Source organism: Gambusia affinis, linkage group LG03 (genome assembly GCF_019740435.1).
Source record: "Gambusia affinis linkage group LG03, SWU_Gaff_1.0, whole genome shotgun sequence".
Lineage (NCBI taxonomy): Eukaryota > Metazoa > Chordata > Actinopteri > Cyprinodontiformes > Poeciliidae > Gambusia > Gambusia affinis.
Genome location: NC_057870.1, coordinates 10174949 through 10201619, shown reverse-complemented (window position 1 = coordinate 10201619; position 26671 = coordinate 10174949). Strand labels below are relative to the sequence as shown.

The 26671-nt window shown below is 37.7% G+C and overlaps 2 protein-coding genes across 3 annotated transcripts in view; both read right to left on the bottom strand.

Annotated features, from left to right (window-relative positions):
• The window catches only part of iqgap2 (IQ motif containing GTPase activating protein 2), a 38849-nt gene extending 23675 nt beyond the window's left edge, over nt 1-15174 (bottom strand). The window contains exons 1-5 of the mRNA XM_044110890.1: nt 14792-15174; nt 11393-11492; nt 1568-1724; nt 1218-1295; nt 65-141 (exon numbers count right to left, since the gene is read on the bottom strand). Of these exons, the coding sequence (XP_043966825.1) occupies nt 65-141; nt 1218-1295; nt 1568-1724; nt 11393-11492; nt 14792-14837 (458 nt within the window). The 5' untranslated portion in view covers nt 14838-15174. The remainder of the gene's footprint in view (nt 1-64; nt 142-1217; nt 1296-1567; nt 1725-11392; nt 11493-14791) is intronic.
• A 1976-nt stretch (nt 15175-17150) lies between these two features.
• The window catches only part of sv2ca (synaptic vesicle glycoprotein 2Ca), a 34119-nt gene continuing 24598 nt past the window's right edge, over nt 17151-26671 (bottom strand). The window contains exons 7-14 of one of the 2 annotated variants that reach the window (XM_044110889.1): nt 25305-25415; nt 25121-25209; nt 24609-24773; nt 24313-24446; nt 23680-23886; nt 22597-22756; nt 22243-22449; nt 17151-19698 (exon numbers count right to left, since the gene is read on the bottom strand). In XM_044110889.1, coding sequence (XP_043966824.1) covers nt 22266-22449; nt 22597-22756; nt 23680-23886; nt 24313-24446; nt 24609-24773; nt 25121-25209; nt 25305-25415 — 1050 coding nt within the window. In that variant the 3' untranslated portion in view covers nt 17151-19698; nt 22243-22265. Of the gene's footprint in view, nt 22450-22596; nt 22757-23679; nt 23887-24312; nt 24447-24608; nt 24774-25120; nt 25210-25304; nt 25416-26671 lie in introns of both variants that reach the window. The other variant, XM_044110888.1, reaches the window with a different exon arrangement.

Genomic DNA, 26671 nt, shown 5'->3' with positions numbered 1-26671 from the left:
ACAAAGAAATGCATAAAAAGTGTAAAAAAAAATGTTTTTTTTAAAGAATCTGTTTCAGTCTTACCTCAGTGCATGTATGCAGTACACCACCTTCGGCATGTTTTTGCGGTCATACACATCTGTGGTTTCTGGATAAAATATCTGAAATACGAACCCATAGTTGGTGTTATAAACTAATATGCTGCCACAGGGGATCTCTGCTCATCACATCTTTCCAGTAAGAACAGAACAACAAATGTTCCAGTAGGTTTTATAGACCTAAATTAGCTAGTCTTTAAATAAAAAGGTAAAAATACAATAATAACAAATGCAAACTCTTCAACATGGGAAAGCTCAGATACAATATTCAGGAAGGAGACGGGTTATCATGCTGTTTTTCTGTCTCAGATTCAATCCCTCTATTGTCTTCTGCTTAAGCAGGGTCGAGGGTCGAGGGGCCAGCAGCCTCAGTAAAGCAGCCCTGACTTCTCTCCCAAGCCACTTGGGCCAGTTCTTCTGGGAAAATCTCAAGCTGCTCCCAGTCACTCCAACTTGTCTTGAGTTTTCCTCAAGGTGGGACATGTGCAGAACACATCACCAGGGAGGCGTCTGTACGTTTATGGGCCAAGGGCTGTCATAATTTGATCAAAAAAATCATATTAGAAATAGTTTTGTTGTAGTTTTTTTTTAACCACAACAGCCATTTGGTAGATTTTCTTGAAACACATTGGGTTGATCCAATGAAATTTCATCTCCATCAGTGTTTCTTCCACTTTCAAGAAGGGAATTGTGACACTGTAGCCAACTCTCCTAACATGAAAGTCTCTGAGTAGTCAAGGAGTGTATACATTTTTTAACAAGGTTACTCTCTTCCTTGAAGACTGCTACACTTTATTTTGATCTTTGAAACAACACAACTTGCAGGTATGTTCTGCAGATATGTACCTTTGCATATCGTAAGTACTCGTGGTGGGCAATAAAGTCCAGCTCTGCTCATGACCATAGGTGAGGGCAGGAATGTGGATCAACTGGTAGGTAAATCGAGAGCTTCATGTTTCACCTCAGCTCTCTCTTCAAAACGACAGACTGGTACAGTCCTTGCATCACGACACACACTGCATCAATACGTCTATAAATCTACTGCTCCAATTTTCTCAAATTTTTTGACAAAACTAACTCGATCTTCTTGAAAGCCTATGTTCACATAAATGCTTATTAAAAAGAAATCAGCTTCTTACCTTAGGAAGCCCCACTGACTCCATGGCTCTGAGCCACTGCACTGTGTTGTCGGTGTGTCTGAAATGTAGCCCTTTGCTCTGAGTACAAAAAAAGAAATAGCGAAGGACTAGAAATGGAGCATGTGCTCAACTAGTCTTCAATCTGAGACAGCTAAAAGCAATAATCTATTAGATGTAAAAGTTATGCCAGAATACACTCAATGTGCAAGTAAAACATTTAAAAGTTCCCAGCATAAAAGCTGCATGTTTCAGTTTGGCTGAATCCTGTCAGAAAGTGTAAAATGATTGTGAAACCAAGCAGTCTATAATCTGATCAGATGAAGCAGATTAAGAGAAGTTGAAAGATTTACCTTATAACGAGCCTGATCTCTGTCATAGATCTTTTTTGCAGACACCAGTTTAGGGGCAAAAAAATTAGCAAGTTTTCCTAAATAAACTCCATTCCTGAGTCCCTCCTCCAGTTCAGTGGTGGGGGGCAAGACCTCATCTAAGCAGGCCTCCATCCACCTGCAGAGAAAAACACCAATGCAAAAAGTTTTAAGAGACATCGCATTGAGCCCAAGCAAATTCAGCATAAGCCTGCTTTGAACTAATTACTGTAAACTCTTGACATGAAAAACGACGGCGTCGTAAAATAATTCATTCACAGGATAAGAAAAGCCCAGTTAGTTTATGTAAAACAGGTACATAATTTTCCTAAAGCATTCGCTCACCTGGAACATTTAACATTTTCAAAGTCACAGTTTAGATTTAATGTGACACATTATAACAATATCCCCAGACAGATCCCCAAAGAACTTTTAGCTGAAATTTCAAAAGAAGTAGTTTTGCACATATTGACAAATCAGATAAAAAAAAAAAAAATCCACTTATGGAAAATTAAGTGGAAAAACTTATTTTTTCCCCTAAAAATACTCGAGTAAGAGAAAAATGTGAAAACTAAAATTTTTTATTTTTTTTTCTGTGCTCTTCACAGTTGCGCATAAAATCCAAGTAAAGACATTGAAGTTTGTAGTTGTAATGTATCAAATGAGGAAGAGTTGGAATTGATGTGAACTTTTTCTACTTCTTTCCAAGCAGTGCTTCAGCTACTATTCTGTCTTTACACAACCATCTGAAATCCATACATTCCAGCTCACAGACACTTGGCGGCCGAATGCCTCCATGTCGTCAACGAGTCAATATTGGATTTTCCTGCACCTGCTGCCCTGTATGTTCCAACAAAACTGGAATATGTTTTGCTATGTGGATCCATAACTAAATCACAAAATATATCTTAAAATCTGATGGTAACATAATGTCAAAGAAATTGTGCAGAGCCAAATAAATTCAAAATCAAAATGGAAACAAATGTTTGTACAATTTCTTAAGTTTGTCCTATGAATTGCGTAAGTAAAAAAAATAATAATAATAATAACAACCTAGAACACATATTAAAAAGGTAATTTCCAGATCTGAAAGGGCCATAATGGTTTGTTCTCCATAAAATTAAACACTGTGTTGAACCACTAGTGTAGAGGAAAAGGGCATTGTTACAGACAACTCCCACACAGAGTCCTGCATGCTTTGGGAAGGAGGCTGCAGACACTTTTACAGTCACTCCTTTGAGCTTTCTGCATTTGACTGAGACAAAAATGCAAAAAGTGAATTTTAACAAAATGATCCACAATATTTGTTCAAACTAAAAACTAAATGTTGAGCAGATTTGCCAGAGCTTTGTGGTTGCTTCTGTCACTTAAAATTTATGTAATTTCCTTTAAAAGATTAACAGCTGCTTTATGGACACAGTCTCTGCCCGATTATCTCCAGTGAAATCAGCAGGGGGAAAAAAAAAAAAAGTATTCCAAAAACTAGTGAATGATTTGTGAGCATGGTGAATCATTGTGGTAAGAGCATGTTACACGTTATCTTTCAGCTTGGAAGTGATGTCATTATGTATTACAATGCTTTCACCTCAATCCTAATAACTTTAACACTAAACCTTACCAAAGTATTACTTTACTGCTCATTACCCCGAGGCTGCAAGGACACAGCAATTCATGGTGACTTAACTTGCCTTTGTTGCATTTATGGGTTTAATTCTTGCCAGATAATCAAACCTCCCTTCACTTTTAGCCACCTCTCCCACGTGCATGCAGAGCGCCTTGTTTAGATTCATTAAAGCTGTGCAGGTGCTCAGAGGCAGTTTACCAAACTATGAGTCAGCATTTTAAGGTGCACGGTGTACTTTCAAATCAAAGTCAATGAAGTATGTGTATCAGGTTCCCCAAGGAATGATGTGTTCAAATAACCTGATGGTAATGACCAGTGGTTCAGATGACTCATAAAGCACAATTTAACTACACACTGAAATGAAAAGTCTGCTTTTGTCTTCTACACCCACTGTGGATGTTTTTATATTAGTACCTTAGCATGAAATATATATTCAGCGATTACGTTTACTTTCTGACTCCTGTCAAAGGCTAACATTTGAAAAGGAAAAGGTGACTGAAGAGTTTACAATTTTGGCTCCCATTTAAATTCTTACAAGATGTTTCATCACAATAAATTTCCTTTCAAAACTATTCAATCCTTTTGAACTCTTTCAACTTGTGGTGACATTACAGCCACAATCTCCTATTTGTCTTATTGGGATTTTGAGCAACAGACCATCACATGGCAGTCATTATGAGGTGGGAGGAAATGGATGATGATGGTTTTTAAAGCTTTTCACAAGCAAAACTCTTACAAATGTCCTATGTATTTCTGCTTAGTCCACCTGATGGAATATCTTGCTGTTCCTGATTTTATTGTAATTATCACTGCACGTCTATTTGGGTGTGTCTCTATAAAGAAATAAAAAATAATAATAATAATAATCAACTTGAATGCCCCCAAAGTCGAAATTCTTACCAGGAAAGTGGGAGCACTCCACGTACCTAAACAATGTGCCTTAAATTCCAGTAACAGGTACTGGAACTTGTGATTGCAATATAAAAAATCTCATTGAATATAAATACTTTTGAAAGGCACAGTACATACATATCAGATATTGTTCAATATTAACAGAACACTGATGCAAACAAGTACCGTATTTTCTGGACTATAAAGCGCACCTCACTATAAGCCACATCCACAAAGTAAAAAAAAAAATGGAAACGTACATATATAAGCCCACAGGGCCATAAGCCGCTAGTATCTCCGCCGCTCTCGGTTTTCCACAAGGAAGCAGCAGAGCTGTGTCCTTAATAAATCTGCTATTGAGGACGCAGCCCTGCGTCTCCAATGATTCGTTCACGACGAGCTTACGTGCAGCGGCTATCGATCTGTACTGCCAGATCGATAGCCTTCAACTTAAAAGCGAAATCATATGAACTTCTTCGGGTTGTTATCTTGATAAGGGGGTTTGAGTTTGAAAACATTTCTCCGTCGTGCCTTCTGCTAGCATGTGCTTAAATGAAAATTAGCACTTTCTTCTTTGAATTCCAATTTTGACTTCCAATGATTCACTTCATGCTACAGAGCCCCCTGGTGGTTGAAGAAAAATCCACAGAAAAGCCTCACCGGGCTATAAGCCGCGTGGTTCAATGGTGGGGAAAAAAGTAGCGGCTTATTGTCCGAAAAATATGGTATGGATTATGCAACTATTATACAAACACATAGAAGCAATATTCACAACCAACGTAGTCAAAGCAGTGATGCAACCCAGTTCATAATGAGGTTAGGGTACAAAGCATCACCTTAACAAAGGTTCATTTTCAAATAATAATAAAAAAAAATGGAGTACCAAATCGGCAGCCAATTCAAACATCTAGTTTGATTTTATCTTCTACAGAAGACAAATTTAATAAAATAAATAATGTTGATAGTCAAAAATGGAATTTGATGTTGTGTTTAGGTTGCTGATTCTATGTTGCATTGTGTTTTTGCGTTTGATTTGATGTAAAGCACTTTGAAATGCCTTGCTGCTGAAATGTGCTATACAAATAAAATTTTATTGATTGATTGAAAAACACAAAGAAAAAAAAAAGGAGCTGACTGAAGCTTGGCAGTACATCCTAGGAACATACTGCATGGGTAGGCCTGTCACGATAGCAAATTTTGCTGAACGATTAATTGTCTCAAAAAACTATTGCGATAGACGATAGTATTGTTTGAAGACCTTTTTACACCGATTTAATGGAAATGACGTAATAATGCATGCGATTTCCTGCCAAAGATGGATGCACTTTATTTTCAAAAGAACACCCAACACTGGAACTTATAAACAAAATAAACAAAACAACCAAAAATAAAAATAAAATTGATTCTCAGTCTCCATTAACAAAAATGTACTTGAATAAAAACGAAATAACATAAAGCCAAAGTGTAAATAAATACTGCATTCAACCAAAAGAGTGCAGATTATAAAGTCTGTTTACCATATTGCCCTTTATTAATCATTAGATTTAAATAGAGAAGACGGGCACATCTGACTGATGCAATAAAACTTTGATCGTTCTAAGATTGTGGCTTGTGATCATCCTGTAGTGTGTAGTGTGTTGTGGCCGCTCCGATCTAAATCAGGGGTTTTCCCCGCTGGGATTGTTAACGCAGCCTGTTGAATGTGACAGGTAGCCAATCAGAAAGCACAGATTCTCCTCCTGCTTTCTCAGGGGAAATTACCGAGGGGAATCCCAAACAGCTGAAACGGCGCAACCCGAAGTCCAGCGGACATTGGAGATGATATGTGGAAACAACATTAATGTTTATAAAACATTTTGTACAAAGAATATAGAAACAACGAGGGGAGGAGTTGGAGCAAAATCGCTACGTTGATGAACCCGGTAACTTTTCAGCTGTTCTTCGTTAACGTGACATAAATTGGTTCTAATGATTTTCATTCAGTCAGGACGTTACGCTGACACTAGAGCCACATGCGTTGCAGGTAGATTGTAGTAAAGCATTGATTAATGCCTGGTTTTAAAATTAGTTAGCTGGACTTGTAGCCATTATGTTGTGCCCACTGTCGGCACATCGAACCCGATCGAACCGTTATACCTAGGATTTCTGTCGGCTAATGTGTGATCTCAGATTTTGAAAATGGGCCGACAATCGACCGACAGCACTAAGATGGTGTCGTGTGCGCTGGGCATTACACTAAGGAAATGAGGAAGGGAGGATCAGTGGAGAGCACCGGAGTTGAGCCTCTTTTAATTTAGGGTCATCAACAGAAAGAGAAAAAGGCTGGAAGAGATAACGGCGATAATTAAAATGACGTAGATAGTTTTAATTTATCGTACGATTAATCGATTTTTCGTTTATCGTGACAGGCCTATGCATGGGTTAAACATTTATCCAGCTAGACTTCAGTTCCTGTACTTAAAACAAAGAATGACTTGTCTCCTGAAGCAGGACAGGCTTGTTGTTGTGTTCACAACAGTCCCAAAAAACAGGCCTTCCTGTCATTGTCTAAGCTGCGATCCAAAGTGGAAAACAAAACACAGCCTCCTGGAGAGCCCAGGTATTTCCAAATGTTGACACCTTATTAGTCAATGACTCTCTTTGCTGTTAGCAGTAGTATTTTTGTTCACAGAGGGAAATTTGTGAAAGCTTGCGTCACATAGCTTCATCATGCTGGTCATGAGTTGTGTGTATGCCTTGGGGTGATCCATCTGAAGACCTTTTATCAAGTGACAGTATTAATTTGCTGTTTTATCTGCCTTTCAGATAAATTTCCCAGACAAACTGTTTATGAAAGTCTTTCCTTCTGCACATGAACCAAGCATAGCCTGAATGGCTATCCATAGATTTTCCTGGAATACTAAAATTCAGATCTCAACCAAATCCATCAGGAAGACTGTACTTGCTCAGTATCCCTGATCCAGACCATGATTCAAACATGTGAGGATCATGAGAAATACTCAACACATGTTGTAAAATGGGCACGTCTTTAAGATGACATGGGTGGATCTGTATGACCAAGTCATAAAGGTTCCCAGCCAACAAAATATGCTACGAATGTAAATCATCTCTTGTTTACTCTCCACTGAGAGTACAAAGTCTCTTGTTAGAAACCAGAGCATGTGTGGTCCTTAGGAGGGTGTGTCTTTAAACTAACAACTCTTCAATGAATTTATAGATCTAAGGCATTAAACAATAAAAGTAATCTTCTAACAAAGATCCGAACAACCTTAATATCCAACTTTGTGTTCTCCTACACATTCTTACGACAAAGTAGCCACCAATAAGAACAACCAGTTCTATGCCTTCTCGTCTGTCCAGATTGTTTGAAAATAAAAACATCCCATTCATCTTGGAGCTATTACAAAAAGGTTCCTGTCATTTCAAATGTTTGCAAAATCCAGCCGACGATTTTCCTGGAATACTAAATTACACATAATTGTCCTGACCATGCCAAGAAAAGTTATCAAACTTAATAACTTTAAAATATATGGTTGTGGCAAGTCAAACTAGGTTAATATCCAGTCTCTGCTGGCTCTGTCTGTAGCTGACTGATTAACAATATTATTCCTGCACACAGAACTTCACAAGTATGGCACCAAATACAGAAGTTGTTTTAATGATTTTGATTATATCTAAAACGTCAATCTACTTAAAACCCAATTCTACTTTTTAAACTTGTCTGGACTAATTCCGACTCTAGACCCTGCAAGTATGGTGTACAGAGATTTTAGCGGTTTCTTGATACATTTTGATCAATGGGCAGTCAAACAACCACCTAATTAGAATTAAAAACTAAAAGATATGGCATTTTTACACAAGGCTATTTATGCGAGATAGGAACGCAGTTAAAAATGGTCAGAAAAATGCAGGTTATGACGACTTCTGTTAAAGATCTCAGCTGAATCATTAATCATTTAAATGAAATTCTCAGTTTTTTTATTTGCAAAATGTACATACACATTCTGTGATGCAACAGTGACCTTAGAATATCAGTTGTGGAGAAATGCCTGCCATCAGCTGCATTCTCTTCCTCTTCCGTTATCTGGGTGTTACCCTTTGCAGAAGCCCCTTTAATGTTGCGGACATTCACAACTTCAGAAGTAGCAGCCCAAGATGGAATTGGTAAGAAAAAAAAACTTCAATGAATATGTTTCAAACATCTGCTGTGCATCAGTGTTGGTTTGGCACCACATACCCTCTCAGTACTGAACTAATTTAGCAGAATGATTTTTGATCATGAACTTACAGCTGCATAATGAAGTCAGTAGTTACAGGAAAACTAACAAGCCATGTTTGTATTTTTATATGCATTACAGATGCTATATTACAGCAGAAAGCATAGAAAGACATATTTCAAACACTTTTTATTAATAGCTTTTACTGAAAGATTCCAATCTGCTAAATGTTGGCATCTCTGTGTTTTGAGTTTAATCTTCTCATTTGCTTCATTAATTAGTCTTCAAACATCACATTGTTTCACATGTTCCTAACAGACAGGAGGTTTTCTGATGGTTCCCAGAGGGTTTGATAGTAGAACGGGAGGCAGAACGTTTAATCATCAGGCTCCTTTCCTGTGGAACCAGCTCCTAGTTTTAGTCTGGGAAGCAGACACTCCATATACCTTTCAGACTAGACTTAAACCATTTCTTTTTGTTAAGGTTTTTGGTTAGAGTAGCTTTAGCTTTCCCTGTTGTTTTTCCTACGTTTCTCCATTTGTGCAGTAATTGCTAACAATAACTTTATATTCTCTCTGTGTTTTTCTCTCCATGGAAGCTACAGCAAGCAGAGTGTTTCTGAATGCATTTATCACCTTTGGGCACCAATAATCTTGGGACAGCACAAGATTTGGACAACACTAAACTTATGGTTGAGGCCTCTTTATCTTAGGAGAGACTCTTGATGTTGGGTTAAAAAACAGTAAATAGGATGAACTGTCTTTCCTAAGATGTTTTACTTACAGTTACTCTCCTTGTGACAACAAAACAGAAATTAAGAAATAAAATCCCTTGAAGAATTTGATTGGTCAGCAGAAGCGACTATAACAAAATCGCTGTTCCAACCATAAATCTTATTTTAAAGAACAGACTTGCGAGCCCAGACCTTAATCCCCTGCTTCCTGTGGTTGAGGGCTGTTTTAATCCCAATTCAACTTGGCACGCATTATAGAGAACAAGGTCCACTCTACAATTTATAAAGATGACAGAAAGTCAGTGCAGTTGAGATTAAATTCAAGAAGCAGGTGAGTGAAAGTGGCACCTCTGATTGTGGACTCTTTGGTATTTCATCAGACAGCTTTCCGTTTTGAGCAATTCTGTTACAGCTCACCCACTAAACTATAAAAAGTCTCGTAATCTATAATGGAAGTCTGAATCTGCTCAGTTTACCTCTTGTAAACCGTCACTTTCAAGTGACATAAGCAGATTATCTCGGTTACCCAGACTGCCCAAGGTGTCAATGCACAGTCAGATGTCTGTGAGCAAAGGCAGAGAGAAAGAAGTCGCCACTAGACAGAAAAGAGATGCAGTGCAGCTGAGGGGGGAATCTGTCTAAAAGGGAGTGTCACGATGGCAGAAGAGGCACAAGCAAACTGCCTGTTTCTTCCTGTGCAGTAGGATGCTGTTGAATAGTAGGCAGGAAGTGGTTTTGTTTAAACTTTGTTCAGGCGTTCCTGTAAAACTCACAAGACTTATGCTGACTTGAAATCGGAGAGGCATGCCCAATCCTAAAAAAAGAATAAAATCTAAGTTTGTGGTTTAATCAGTGCTGCTGTTACACAGTTTGACAACTTTTTCCATCAGGTTCACACCTCACTGACTTCACTCCTGAAAGCTTGCAGTTCTAAATTTGGAATGGGCATAAAGATTTTAAAATAAACACCAAAAAAAAGACAACTTTTATTCCCAACTGTCTGACATTAAACCAGACTACACTTTTTTTTAGGTCTGTGAGGATTAGCAAAATTATGACAATTTCCTAAATACTGAGATAAAGAGGGAAGGTTTTGAAAACATTTCATTTTCTTAAAATTCAAAAAGATACATAGATATTGAGTATTTGGTAGGATTTAGTTTTAAACTGTATAACTTAAGTCAAATGTTTTAGTATAGTTTCATATGCTTCCAACAATAGTTTTCTTTAATTTTAGCCCATTCCTCCTGACAGACCCGACGTAGCTGAGTCAGGTTTGTAGGCCGCCTCGCTCCCACACGTCTCTTTAGATCTGTCCACAAATTCTGTGAAGGCCTCAGATCAGGGCTTTGTGATGGCCACGCCTACACATTAACTTTGTTGTCCTTAACCAACTTTATGAACAACATTGTGGGATGCTGAGGGGTTATTCTTCACTTGAAAAACGTATCTTTGCTACAACTTCCACTTTCTATCTGATATTTTTAGATACTGCTTTAATATTTCTATACAATCTTCTTTATGCCTTCCATTTGAACACTTTGGAAGAAAGCCAAATATCACGTTACCACCTTTGTGCTTCACACTTAAACGTTAACAGCCATTTTTAGCTAATTCTATGGTTTTTGTTTCAAACCACTCAATATTTCTCCAAAAACAAAGATCTTGGTCCCTGGGTGCATTTGCAAACTATAACTGGGCTTCTTTGTGGTGCAGTAGAAGTAATGGATTCTTTGTCTCCGAGTGCTTTCTCAGCTTATGTCAGTATGGAGTTAATTTCACTATAGACAAAGAGTCTCTTCCAACAACTTCAGTAAGCCTCTTTATGCATTTTGATTCTGTTCCAGCCTTGACACACACATTCAGCATAAAAAAAAAACATTCCAATGTCCTTTCCTTGATGATGGGGTTCAAACGTCAGCTGTTTTACACCAGCTATCCCTCCCAATCAAGACACAATGCCGTTCAACCTCCATGAGAGTCGACACACTTGCTTTTACATGATTCCCAGTCAACATAGTCTTGCGTTTTATTAACTTTATTTTCCAACAATGTATTGAAAAGCAGTTCAACCTCTCCGTCTGTCCACACAAATCAATCTCCGGGCACCATGTTTAATTCCTAGCAGGAAGTTAGGAATCGTGATTGGCCGACATAGGTTTTGGCTTTGCTCTACACTGAAAACCTTTCTTAAACAAATCAAGTGTGTGTGGACGACATTATTTTATAGAAACGAATATCTCTGCTACATTGTTTTAAAAAGATGTCCAGACTGGGCCTCACACAGATTATCTAAAAATTGTAGCCAAGGATGAACCAGGGCAAAAGGGATTACGTCATACCGTTTGGCCTCCTCTAGGTGACACAGGTACTCATAGGCAATGTTTTGTCGCCTCCTCTCATCCATCTGCTCTGCTGACAGCCTCTCATCATCCTCAATAGCTGGAAAAAAAACAAGCAGATAAAAAAAAAATTACTGTCCTATTCTTTGGCAGGTCAGCTTTACTTGTTCCACATTCACACTATAGTACATCACAACTAGATTTTTAACAATTTCAATGGATGTATTGTTGCTTTTAGCAGCTTTTTTTTTTTTTTTTAAACTGCAGTCAAACAATAAAACAGGTTTAACACTGAAATTGTCAGGGCTGGCCTAAGAGTTTTTGGAGCTTTAGCAAATTTTAATTTGGGGCCCCCCATACCAACAACAGATATTTTATCATTCCTTAGCTATGATATGTGTATAATGTACCTGCTATTATTAGTGTTATTTGTAATAAGCTTATATCATGCTGGTGTTATTATGGACATTTATTTAATCTTACAGTAGAGGCAAGCAAAGATGCTCTAATTAATTAGCATTTTGAAATTCATAGTGGTAATTAAGTGTGGCATATTCATTTAAATATTTTGAAAGTGACATCTGCAGACAACCACTTTTGTTGGTAAATTTGGAACAGATGTGTAAAATGTGAAAACCTTCATGCATGACTACAAAATAAAATCAAAAGATGCTCTTCAGAGGCCTGATAGTGTTGGGGCTTAAGCAGCCCTTTAACTTGCATTATCTTGACCCGGCTCTGGAAATAATGATTGAATCACAAATTCCTTTTGCATGACAGCTTCAGTCAGAAATTTATTGATGCTCCATTTTTGTTGTTTAGTTGATCACTAAGACTGGTTGGTTTTAGTGATCAACCAGATCACTAAAACTATGGAAGCATTTCCCTGTAAAAGTGGGTTTGCAGCTTTATGTTAGAAGCTGCAAACCCAATGAAAAACTGTGTGACAAATAGTTATGGCATGGGTAGGAACCCAGGGTGCCTGGTGATTTCTGCTGGGAGTTGACCGACACCTGCAGCTTAATGAGATCTCCTCCTCCCCCCTGCGCACTTTACCTCAACTCTAATCCAATTAAATCCTTTTACTTCTGACTGAGCGCACATACAATCTCAGATCCAGGGACTAAGAGTAGGAAAAGGGTTTTTTTAGTCTGCCAATAAAGGACTTCACACAAACCAACCCAGCCGAAAGCTCCTTTAAGAGAAGCAAATCTGGAAAAAAAAAAAGTATTGAAAAATATCTTTTCTGCTCATTCACAAATAGAGGAAGGTCAGTATAGCAGCCAAGGCACGCAGGAAGACTGGCTGCTCTGCTCAGCTAGTTTGAGCATACTACTATTGCAAACGTAGTATGCTCAAATACACTTTCACATTGTGCCATATTTATAACAATCAGCCTCAAACATATGTCAGTTCACTTAAAATACTGGGCAACTTAACCAGCAGCAACCACTTCATGGCAACTCACAGCTCATATGGAATAATCAGCCGACACAAACCTGTCAAGCAACTGTTAGATCCAACATTTGGGTGTCTGTGCAAAAGAATGCGTGTGTCAGGAAACTAAACTTCACATCATTGTCTGGCCGCACGATGACCCATGATGGCAACATCATGCTGTGGAGATGCTGCTATTGAATAGGTATATGAATGGTTGATGGGAAGAACATGGAGCTAGATGCACTGCAGTCCTGAAAGAAAACCTGTTTAAAAGGCTGCCAAAGGCTTCAGACCTGGGTGCAGATTCATGGCCGAACAGGAAAGCTATAAAAGTAAAACAGGAACAAAAAGAGAATGGTTTAGATTTGGGATCTGCAACCCATGGCTCCAACGCTCTTTAGATATGTAGAAGAAACGATCCTTCTACGTTTCAACATAGAAGGATCAATGATTTTACATAAAGACGAATTTTAAGAGGTTTTCCATGTGAATATTTTCATAATGATACAATTGGTAAAAGAGATATTTTTCCATCCAGTTCTTTGATGTGTATGAAAAACACTCAATTTCTGTAATAATGCTCCAAAATATATAGCCTCTATTTCAAATATTGGTAATTGGTCTACCACAACAACAACAAAAAAAACTATAAATGAAAATAAAGTAAATAAAACTGAGCGGATGATGCATTTTATATTACATTCTTGCTTTATATTTTTACCTGGTATGTGGTTGTTACATCTTTAACTATGATGCGGGAATGAAAACATACTCAAAGCTGAGAAAGTAAACTAAACTCTGTTTGAGGTCAGTCTGGATCTTTTAAACCTCTCTAGATTCACTCTGTAAAATTCTGGTAGCCACCTGCAGAGTCATCCATTTGCCAAGTCTTAGCAGAGGCTTCACATACAATCCTCACGTGTTAGGAAAGACACAAGCCACGCATGTGCAGGGCTGCCTCCGCCACTTGGCTGGAAAGTCCAACACGGAAATCAACATATTATTTGCCTCTGCTAGCCAACCCAGCTGTGCAGATGACATGGGTGAAAAAAAATGTGTGTGAGAGCTCACTGCTAAGACAGTGGCAGCAGCCATTATAAACAGCCCATAGTGACTCAGTCACACACTTCCTGGAAGAGCCTGACTGCACCGAGCGTTATATTTAACTATCAGGATGGGATCAATGCTTTTGTATGTCAAAGGATCACAGGAGGATGTCAGTATGACTAATGCTTTTTTTGTTGGCTGCAGTGGGTTCCCTTTAATCATCTTTCCCCCCTCTTTTTTTCCTGGAAAAAGTATGGATGCTGAAAAGAAACTCATAAACTACAGGTTCTGACGTCAACACGTACAGGAGTGACTTGTCCCAGAATGATGCTGTAAAGTTAAAACACATGACAGAGGTAACTTTGGTTTGTTAGTTGTTTTTTTTTCTAATTTTTTTCTGAAAATGTAAAGTGCAACCAACTCTGTGTCAAAGAATCCTGTAAGGGGGAAAAAATATTGATGGTCATTGATCAGTGTCACAATGCTGTACTTTGTTGCTTTCAAAAAAAAAAATCTTATCAGTTAACCTGAATTCTTGAGAGTCAGCTGCAGAATTCAATAAAGCAGCAGAAGTCTAAAGTTAATGGTTAACCTATGAGAAAAAGCCTGCTGTGTGGAAATGCTGATTTATTGGGTGTTGTCACATGCCAAATACACAGGTAAAAATTATGGTGGTGCATTCAGGGACACCATGTGGGAAGAAGAGAAATTAAATGTCAATGAATATGTTTTCCTATTAAATAAAAGCTAATGAGAAAAGTATTGTAAAAGCATCCAGCTGCTAAGTGCAATCAGCTGAACCACCTGCTGCTCATCATATCCCTCTATCATTAGCCTGCATTAATGCCTCATTATAAAGTCCCCAGTAAATACGTTTCAACGCCAAAACCCGATCGAAAACATGCAACTTACTTCCATAGCGTGGCCTCTGCAACACTGTGGTTTCTTCATGGTACATCCTGCCTCGCTTCCTCCAGTCGTAAACTCGTCTGAACTGGAAACAACTACAGTCAAGAAGCTAACGTTTCAGCCAGACAACCAGCAGAGAGCCGCGCCTCTCTCAGGATGTACTGATGAGATGAATCAGAAACTGCTGGGACGGCGGAACGTGGACGGGAATACGCCGAAAACAAGACTAGAAAGTTTGATAAAGTGCCTGCTACGACCTCCTGTGGTTAAGCCCCCATAGTTTGCACTACTTTTGTCTGAGTTCTGACCAAAGTGCTCCTGGTTGCGTTATCTGTCCTCCACTACGAGCTGACGAGATGATTGACGGGACAGTCAATGTAGATTTAGTACCTTTGCAACATCTGGTGGCCAAAAGGTGGGATAACACTTTAAAGAATGAAACTCCATGCAGGAATCATTACAATCTGGCTCAATATTTTTGGTTTTTAATCAGCTGTTGGGTTGAAAAAAGTCGTTCTAAATATATAGTTTTTTTACATGCGTACTCCACTATCTTACATGCAAGTCTTTATTTCATGTACTGCATGCCAGCACTACAAATAAAAACATATTTGCAATTTTTACAAAAAATACAAATGTTTTTTGTATTTTTCATTCCACGAACTAGTACATTCCCCATGATGCACTAATAATGGGCGATGATTAGTTCATCACCCATGAATTAATCTGAAAAATATTACTAATACAAAAAATATTGTTATGTTCACAATAACTGTAAGTTACAGTCTAACAATAAAAAAGCATGTTTGTTTATTTTAAGTTGCACCTGTTCATATTAATGACCTCACAGTGGATCAGATGCTAAATTTGTACGTTTCTGAAAACCATTATATGAGAATCAGTATGCATTTTGGAATCAGTGCTCTTTGTAATTACTTTAATACATTTCTGATAAACATGTACAAATAGAGCATATTTTTATGGTCAGTAATTATCTAATAATGAAAAACCTTATATTGCATTTAGAAGCACCTACTTTTGACTTCAGAGGAAGACAAGCACCTTAAATGTAATGTGATATATAAAGGAATTAACTCAATAACAAGGTAAAATGCAAAACTGGCAGAACATCAGGAAAAGGTTTGGGACAAGAACTGATTTTTAAAAAGGCTTGTGTAGTAAAATTATTGGTTGATGTTATTGATATTGTGTCTATGACTTGTGTTGTTGTGTTTCACAAAGTTGGACAACCTTGAAGTCAACAACACAAAATACACAAGGAGAAAACAAACCTAATGAAGGTTTTGCAAAACTGGAGCGTTAATGAGTAGAAACCCCATTCAAAGCCACATACACAGCAAACATGTGAAAAAGGGTTCTCTGGTCAGTTTTGCACACAGTTTGGCCGACATGGAAAACACTATGTGTTGCAGGAAAGCTGGTAAGAGTTGATGGAGCTAAATACAAATTAATAAAAAGAAAAAAAATTGTAAAATGCCTAAAATGACTTGAGTTGAAGCTGAGGTTGACCTTAAGTAGGACAACAATCCTAAACGTAAACCAACTGAGAATTTGTTCATGCTCTGTGATGAAATGTATCTGAGCTCAAGCCGTTTTGAAAGGAAAAACTGAGAAAATTTCAGTCTCTACGTTTTCAAAAGTGGTAAAGTTATACATAAGACTGTGACTGAAGCTGAATTCAAGATTCAAGAGTTATGGACTTTACCTGTATTTACAAGACAGTGCAAGGGATTTGTTTCTGAACAGTGCACATAAATGGAATTCATTGAATATATTTCTGGGTGCAGTATATGAATCCTGCACCAATTAACTCCATTTAATTACTCAACTTTTATCCAGTAGGTGGCAGCATTATTCAAGCTTAATGAACACTACTACAGAAAAAATATAATACTTTAAAATGTCTCTTCACTCCTTCATCTGGCAGTTTACATATGACAGTTCTTAAATTTAATATACGAGTTTTATATAACTTTCTGATCTGAATGCTTATTTTACAATCAGGTTTTTATTAGGGAGTCTTTCAACAAACCTCTCTCAAGTTTCACTTTTTTTAAAAGATACAGAATGGTTTTCTACATGTTTGCATGTGCAAAACCAATCAGTAGATGAACAAAGGAACTGTATTAGTAATATTGTGTGTTTTCTGCAAACTACAAACAGAACTCAATATTGGTGAAAGTAAAACACTATTTGTTGAAGTAAAACACAACACATATCAAAACAAATATTATGTCATCATATAATTTACCAAGTTAAGGTATTAAAATGGAAGGAAAACACGGTTTGGAAGAGAACATAACTTTTATTATACTGCATATGTTCAGAAGCAGCCCGGACAGCAGACTCTGTCTTTCCAGTGTCTCATATCGTACACAGCGAGTCATTTGGCAAATATTTATTCACATTTATTTTACACTTTTCAACACTTGAACACACATCTCAGTAATCCTCTGGCTGCCTTTGCAGTATTATTGACGGCTTAATTCTCCACATACGTTTGACTACCTTCAAAAGAAAAAAAAAATGGATCAACACAACTTACAAGGGAGATACATTCACATTTTTCCTCAACAAACTCAAAATGTTGCCATCACTTTCTGCCAGGAAAATTTACAGCAACATCACAAAGGTAAAAAGAAATGAACCCTGGAGTTGGTCCTACAAACATGCAAGTTTGCTCACGCACACACAGAGCAGTAGCAGGTAAAAGCCTAAGACACACACACACACACACGCCCACACGCACACACACACACACATAGATGTACAACAGAGAAACAGGACAATAAAGGGACTATCACCAGGAGAAAAACGAGTCAGAGGAAGCTTGCACACATTTAACTCAGAAATTCACATATATTAGCTTTGATATGTACAGAATATTTACATTCATTCATCAATATAGATACACACACACGCAAACACACAGTTTGCTCAGTTTCTGTCTTTCTTACAATACAGTCATCTATGTACACACACACAAATACAGTACATGTAGCTTTTATACCAAATCCTTCAGGCCAAACCATCCCATCCGCCTGATCTGCCACTGAGCCTTTAATATATCCACAACCAGGCAGACCGCTCTGTCTCACACTTATGCTACAGATAGCAGTTAGCAGTGCTGGGTATTAATGATTGCATTGTATTTATATTTTTGTTGACTGCAATGCTCTTGGTTCAAGAATAGTTAAACCAAGAGTTCAACAGCGATTGGCTGAGCAACAGCGCAATACTTCAGTATATATTTTCAACCCATTTTACGAAACAGAGATAAATGTGAAGGTTACACAAATAGTAGTGAGGCCTGGGGGGAGTTTTTGTTTTTTAAGTGGCCCTATGTAAGAAGGCTTCAGTGAAGAGTATTCTACAACTACAGTCAACGTACCACAAAGACAAAGAAATGTGTGGAAATAGAGTAATACAGAAAACAGAGTTCACAGGCACAAACTAAACAAACAAGAATGAAAGAAAAGAATGAGAATATCAGTTTACCCCTACAAACAAAAGGAGAGACAGTATGTGAGAAAATACAATTTTGGAGTTATGAAACTATGGAAATAGCAACACGACCTTAACGTAGTCTTATTCATTTTCAGTAAGTTACTTCTTTTCAAATTTTCTCTTCAACAGTGTATTGGAGGTCTCAGAATTGAGGAGCCAGAACAAAATATTGTAACATAATGAGTCTTACAACTTTTGCTTTGAAATTGCAAACAGGGCGTACTGTGGTGGCGTAGAGGATAGCGAGACCTGCATTTGGAGGCCTTGAGTCCTCGACGCGGCCGTCGCGGGTTCGATTCCCGGACCCGGCGACATTTGCCGCATGTCTTCGCCCCTCTCCCTCCCCCTTTCCTGTAAGCCTACTGTCATATAAGGGACACTAGAGCCCACAAAAAGACCCCTGGAGGGGAGAAAAAGAAAAAAATAAACATACACATAACACACAGAGTACCTTGTGAAAATATTCATCCTTGCAAAATTTGTACATTTTGTTACATCAAAAATACAAACCTCATGGGATGTATTGGGATTTTATGTGATAAACCAACATAAAGTTTTGAATAACTGAAGTGGAGAAAAAATCACTATGCATTCTTACAATGTTTTTACAACTAACATTTTAAAGTGTTCCATGCATATGCATTCAGCCCCTTTTACTCTGGTACCAATAAATCACAGTTAAACCCACGCCCTTAAGAAGTCACCTGAATTTGGCCATTTGAAATTAGTCAAGCTGTGTGGGTAATTTAGGATGTTTTCTCACCTGTAGTTTTCATATTTTTATTCCAAATTCATCGACTTTATTTGTAATTATTTTATGGTTTAGTTTCTTTTTTCACTCCATCAAAGCAAAACAAAAGTTGTTGTTACAAACTAGGCAAAAATGTTGAGTCTGTTTATACCTATTCTCAAAAGTACTTTAAAAATACATCCTTAAAGTTGAATGGGGGTCTATGCTCTATGAAAAACAGCAGACTGGCATCTTGCTCAGGCTTGAAGTGATTGCCTAGGTGGCAGCTGTGTCGACTTGGAGTCAGATCACATTCACAAAACAAATGAACCGCTCCAAAACGGCTCCAAGACGGTCTTGGTACAGTCTTGGAACCGTACCAAGACCGTCTGGCAGAGGAGGAATTGTGTACAAAATGAAATGCACCAGGGGAGAAACAAATCCAAGCTAAATGATAATGTAGCCTTTTGAACTACATGTGAAATGCTAAGGGTAACAGAAAATTTACAATTTGCATAAACCATGCCCACCGTAAAAATGGTGGTGGTAGGGTCATTGTTTGGGGAGATTTTTCTTCAGCAGGGATATAAAAGCCGGTCAGTGTTGATGGGAGAATGGATGGAGCTAATTACAGGATCTTCGAGGTGCAGAGCTGGAAGAGACATGTCAATAAAGATTGATTGGCAGTTACAGGGAATGGATCCAGAGGGCTAAATATACATGAAAGTCACACTTTGCAAATTTGTTTTAAATAAATTAAAGAAAATTATTTGTAAATTTCTATCTACTTCAAAAATATGCAATACTTGCCGTTGGTCTAACATTTTGACAAATCACTGGAAATTGAACAAGTGTGTGGGACAGAACATAAATAAATACACAAATAAATAAATAAATATAGTATATCCATTTACCCTCAGGTTTATTTCTCTCATTTCTATAATTTTTGGAAAGTGCAAGACTATGGGCAGATTGATCCTGTCAAAGGCCATTCAGTATTTATCTTTTTTTTGTTTTTTTGTTTAAGGAAATGGCAGGAACAATCACAGAGACAGGATTCAACACAAAACTTACATCAGAAAAGTTCTGAAACAGAATGTTAAATATCTATATCTGGAGTAAAACGACTACACCGGGTAATAACGGTGTCATCCTCATATTTAACATTATATTTAATGGTACAAGAAAATATAATTTATACTGTGGACTTTTCAATTCAAGGTTGAGATTATGCAAATGGCTTGGTTTCCTACATGAATGATCTACTCTCAAACGTTGGTCTAGTCTGAGCAAATATGCACCAAAATATTAAGTAGTGCAGGTTTAGAGATTAATAAAAATGGGTATATACCGGTATGCAAGATGTTTACTCATCTAACACCATTTACGTATCTAGTAACTTTCTGCACAAATGTTCAGTGCTCAGAGTGTGAGTCCTGTAGGTGAGCCAGGTGTCAATGAGTCCTCTCTGTCTGATCAGGAGCTCCCATGTTGTCACACGACAGCTTGGTTGTGCTCATTACGGCTTGTTTTTCACTTTTTTCCCCATCTGGCCTATCTTAATAAGACTGTATCAATATTAAAAGCCTCAAGCTTCCATCATGAGGTGTCTCTATATAAGGTTGTGACTGGAGCTGCAAGCTGCAATCAGTCAACAACAAAAAAAAACAAAACAAAAAAAAAACTGAGCAGATGTTAACCTTCGAATAAGTATTCTGGGTTTGTGAAGATATGATTTACTAGTGAGTGGCTTTAATAGAAGTGCAGCAGATTGCTAAAGTATAAAAAAAACTAAAATTTTGTCACGTTACAATTACCTACTGCCCCTATGTCTACCAGAACTAGACATGAGGGAAGCATTTTGTTTCTATGCCCCTTATATCTGGATACCCATGTTGTGCAGAAAGTGTCACTTCTTTCAGATCATGACCAAAAAACATTTTAATAATGCAGCTTTCAACTCAAAAATCTGACTAATTAACTGTTTTCTTGATCATTCAAAATTATACTTGAATTAAAATTTGGATTTAAATCTGCATTTTAACAGTTGTTTCTTCTCCGTGCTTTTCAGTGCTTGACAAATTAAGCTCTATGTTAGAGCAAAACAACATGTTTTTTCTTTTTGTTTAGTAAAGCACTTTTTACTCCCTCATGTTGTGATGATCGGTAGCTGTTTGGACTTTTAGCTTCATTTGTGTTTTCAGTTTTAATCATTAATATTTACTTAGATCTGGTCTTCCTTATTCTGTGTATTTTACATCTAAGTTTATTATTATTTGAGTATTAGATCTGGGTTCCTTAGATCAGTGCTCCTTTTGTTGCTGTTGTTAGCTCTAAAAACAGCTAATAAAAGCTAATCGTTTCTTGTTTAGTTTGATTTTCTCCCTTACTTATGATCCTCCTTCCCTTGGCTTGTCTCTCAGCTCAGCTGATGCATATCTCCTAATCGTCCTCTCTTCTCCAACCATCCCTAGTCATGATTACCTCTTCTGGTGGTCATATTTTTCTGCACTCCTTCCTCAGTACATATCGGGTCTCCACTGGATCCTTCTGTTGCATTGTGTGATATTCCTTTCACAAGTTCTCTGGTTGGCTCCTTGCCATCAAGTCTTTTTGGATTTAGCAGTAAAGCCTCTGCACTCCACCTGCTGCCTCCTGTTAACTGCACTTTGCTCCTACCTAGATCCAAATTACAACATGGTGCTTCGTATCCACTCGCTTTGCCTTACAAACTTCAATGCTTGCATTGGGGTTTTGTGTGGTAGACCAACACAAAGAACAATGCAGTGAAAATAAAAGACAAAATTATGGATGATTTTTCTAAATTTTCAAAATTCTGAGAAGTACAGAGTTCCTTTTCTTTGATCCTTGTTAATACAATCCAGAGCAATCAGCTGACTGCAGACACTGCTTAATATAGTCCACCTGTGTGTAATTTAATCTCCATATAAATGTAACTGCTCTGTTTTGCCCTCTATGAACATTAGCAAACAAACATCATTATGAAAACTACAATTTTCAGATTTCCTCTTTGTGTTAGTTTGTCATGTAAGTTCCAATTAGTAAAATAAAGTTTACTATAATATGACTGTAAGTGGAAAAAATCCAGAATTTTTCTTAAAATCAACACACTCGGGGAAAACCAAGCCACTTGCACTCCCTATGAAAAGCTCTTTTGGCCTTCTTGAGAACTCACAGGACTTATCAAAGCTGATGGAGTTACATAAGAACATTTGACCGAGTGTCAGGCAACCGCAGTCCGACCAGCCCCCCTCCCACGAGCACCGAAGAGGCCATGAGGATAGGGACGGCCTTGGTGATGCCAACAAGTGAGCCAAAGATCAGGTTCCCCAGGACAGCAGCAAGCTTACACAAGGCGTTACAGAAACCGAAGCCTGTTCCTCTGCAGAGAGAAACATCGGGAACAAAATGAGAGTTAATGGAAACAAAAGTAAAAAAAAATGTTTTAAAAAATCTGAAATGCCAGTTGGTCAAAAAATATCTTTGATTAATCTGCCTGTCCACCAGTGGCGTCACCATTCCTCCTCACCTCCTGACAGTGGGGAAAGACTCTGTAGTGACCACATCGAGGGAGTTCCAGGCCGAAATGCTCAGACCGTTGTAAAGGCACAACATGAAAATCATCATGGACTCACTGGTGCCAAACCACAAGAAGAAACAGCTGATGCCGGACAGGATCATGGAGCCACCTGACAGAAGTGACCAGATAAAAGCACTTTATTTCATCTCAGTCAGTTTAGTATTTAACTGTCAATACCTAAAGATAAGAACTAGAAAGTTTACAGATATATGTGATTAAATCAAATAAACCTATCCTGTTATTATTAGTATTACAAGTCCTTAAATTAAGGATCTGGAAGAAAAGGTCACTCCAAGAGGAATAAGTCATCACTCCAAAAATGAGATGAAAAGCCTGAGTATAATAAGCAAATGTCCCTGAGTGCAAGTTAAATTTTTTGATGAAACTTAGTGTTTGGAAACTACAAGCCATGAGTTTTAAAAAAAAAATATGAAGCTTGCAAGCTCGAAAATAATACAGCTATAAAGTTCAGGGGTGGCAGCATCATGGAAAGAGCAGCACCTGAACAAGAAAACATGCCAAGACATCATCCAGTGGGTTAAACTTTGGTCAAACAGACCGTTTTTCTGTTTGGAAAAATAGTCTTTTAAAAACGGAAAAACTGAATTAGTTACAAAGTGACCTAAGGACATCAAAGTCTGTATTTTGGTGTGGACAACAACAAGATTTGATTTTAGTCCCATAGAAAAATTACTGGCAGGTCAGACCAGTAACAGCAACATTAATCTGCCAAAATTCCAGTAAACTAGTGAGAAGCTTGAGGACGGATTCCAAAGACAGTGGATCCAAGTCATAAAGTTTAGAAAGTAATTCCTCCAAATTATTTAGAATTTGAAGAAAGAATAAAAGTGTCGGTCTCATTATTCTGGAATTTAGCAAATATACTAATATTTGACAACCCTTTAAAAAGTAAGTTTGGGCTGATTTACACCAGAGTGAAAAAAATATTTTGTCTTATTATTCAGTGTATGTAAATATCAGGTTTCAACTGTGCTAAAAAAAATTAATGACACTTCCAACCCAGTATCCTACCTAACATGGACAAACGCCCGATTTTGTCCATCAGAAGAGCAGACACAATGTTGCCAGGAAGAACAGCCAGTGTTCCCAGAAAGTTGATGAAGTAAACCCAGTAGGCACTGTAGTCATCAACAAATGTCATCTGGCAGCCAGTCTTGTTGTGGGTAAAAGTGCTGTTAATCACCTCTGTGCCCTCTACCAGCTTAGATTCATCAATATCTGCAGAGAGAACGAAGCAAAGCGAATCTTATGGATACTTAATAATCTGACAAGCAATGATAAAACATGAAACCCATTTTTGTGCAAATGCTACTTTTAGTGCAGTTATCTTATCATTGGCAGAAATATTGCAGTTGAAGCAAATCAAATATGTTTCCTTGTCTGAATTTGATTCCAGCAAAGCCTTTTTGAAGAACCAATGTTTCTGCGATGCATGGAAAAGAAAAGATTTTGGACTTGATTTATTGAGGCACGCAAAATGTTTTCTAAAAGAGGCATCTTCTTAAATCAAGATAGACATTTTTTTTTTTAGAAATGTGGTAGTGTCAGTCATGAGTTTTATGACATGAGCTGTATGTGAAGTGAGGTTTTGTCTTATTTTGATGCAGCCTGTACAGCAGTTTATGATTAAAGGAAAGTTCTCACCTGTGTTGAAGAAGAAAGTGTCAATAAATGTACAATTCTTGAACAAGGAACCCACCGACGTCACATCATCAAAGGTGCAGTAATGAAACGTGGAATCAATGAAGGTGACGGATTTCAGCTTCATGTTGACAAACCTAAATGAGAACCATTATATTACAAATAAATGAATCAGCATTGCTACAGCGGTTAGCATATAATTAAATTTACAGTGGACAATACAGTATGGTTATAGTTAAATATCGATACTTCTTAAAGATATTGAATCTACTACTCGTGTAGCTGAGCAGACATCTTACTGGTCATGAATAAATGTGCCATTTCTGTGGATCTGGTTCTCCAGGGTGAAGTTAAAGGTGAAGCCTTCAATGCTTTCATTATTGTGGATCTGCACTTTGGAAGCATATTCATCTGCCTGAAGGTGTTTGATGACATCAGGGAACCACACAGACAGACCATAATACCTGCAATGATAAAGACAATAGTCTTGTTCCACATCAAATATCAGGTAAAACCAAATATTGTTGAAGTTAGTCTACGGTCTGATAAAAAAAAAAAAAAACAGGTGGTGGAAGACCAGTGAACCCCATTTTTTAAAAAGTGATTTTATGGTTTTTATTTGTACGTCTTTCCGCTTCTCCAGTGGATCCTTATCATCACACGGGGTATGATTCATGTCTGGACTGCTCAACGTTTGAACAGCAGAGAGATCAAGATGGCAGAACTGTGATGTGGCCCTGGAGCTATTATCTGACCCAAAAGAAATGTGGTTTTTTTCTATAACAAAAATTGGATCAGAAGAACGCCTCACCCGAAGGACAGCGTGAACCACACTATAGCCAGTCGCATCATGTTTTCCCGCATAGGATACTTGAAGCACCTCATGAGGTTTAGATAGATCTAAAAACAAAAAAGAAAAAAATCAGACTATGTTTCACATTCATATTGTGATTAAGCCATCATAGTAGAGGAGGGTGAAAAGCAAATATATTTACCCCATGTATTTCAGCTTTTATCCTGAAGAAAAATTTTGAAACTGGGTTTCCAGTTTCTGATTCCATTTCAACCAACTCATCCAGTTGTCTAGGGATTTTTATCCTGTTTACCTGTTAAATTAGTAATAAAAAGTGGCATAAACATTTACAGTAGAATTGTTAAGTTCAGGTTTGTGGTAGTTTATATCTTACAGATGCATGAATGTCTTACAATATATATTAATAATTGGTGCACAGCAATTAGAGTATTATTAAAGTATTACAAGAACAACTATTTCAATATGATCCGATATGATAATGTTGAGTCAATAAATGTATATAGCTTCCATCCATCCATCCATTTTCTTACACCCTTCTTCCCTAATGGGGTCGGGAGGGTTGCTGGTGCCTATCTCCAGCTGTGTTCCGGGCGAGAGGCGGGGTTCACCCTGGACAGGTCGCCAGTCTGTCGCAGGGCAACACAAAGACATACAAGACAAACAACCATTCACACACACACTCACACCTAGGGAGAATTTAGAGAGCCCAATTAACCTGAAAGTCATGTTTTTGGACTGTGGAAGGAAGCTGGAGAACCTGGAGAGAACCCACGCATGCACAGGGAGAACATGCAAACTCCATGCAGAAAGATCCCCGGCCGGGAATCGAACCCAGGACCTTCTTGCTGCAAGGCAACAGCTCTACCAACTGCACCACTGTGCAGCCCTGTATATAGCATATTTAAAAAAATAACAAATGTTGACTAATGTGTTTAAAATAAATGTTGAACTACTAAGCAAAAATAAATATCTGAGTAATCAATAAAAGTTGCAGTATAACCACACACATAACTACTTAACTCCAGTTAAAAGCCACTGAAATTGAATGTTGTTGTAGCAGACTTAAATTGATCTGTAGTTTGCGTAGCTCTGATCTTCAATGGCCACCATAGAAAAAGTTTTGCAACATCTGCAGCTTAGCCTTGATGGGTGGGGCCAGTAAAAGCAAGAGTTGATCTGAGTGTGCTGACTGGATTGTGAGAGTGAAGCAGACCAGTTAAGTAATGTGGCGCCATTAAGCCATTAAGGCGTCTAAAAGTTAACATGTAGTGAAATTTGAATCTGAATTGGTTGAACTGGGTTTTATTTTGGGTTTTCGGAGTAAAAATGATAGAGGTAACTCAACACCACCCATTTGAATTATCCTGCTTTCCTAGTTATGCACGACTTTTTAGTTTATCCTGGAAAACCCCAACAAATAGATCATATTCTATAGTTAAAAAATATTTTTTGTGAAGCATTTTATATTTTTCTCAATTTCTAATGTACTAATTAGACAGCAGAATGCTGGACAGTACTATTGTACATAATTATACAATTCATGAGCTT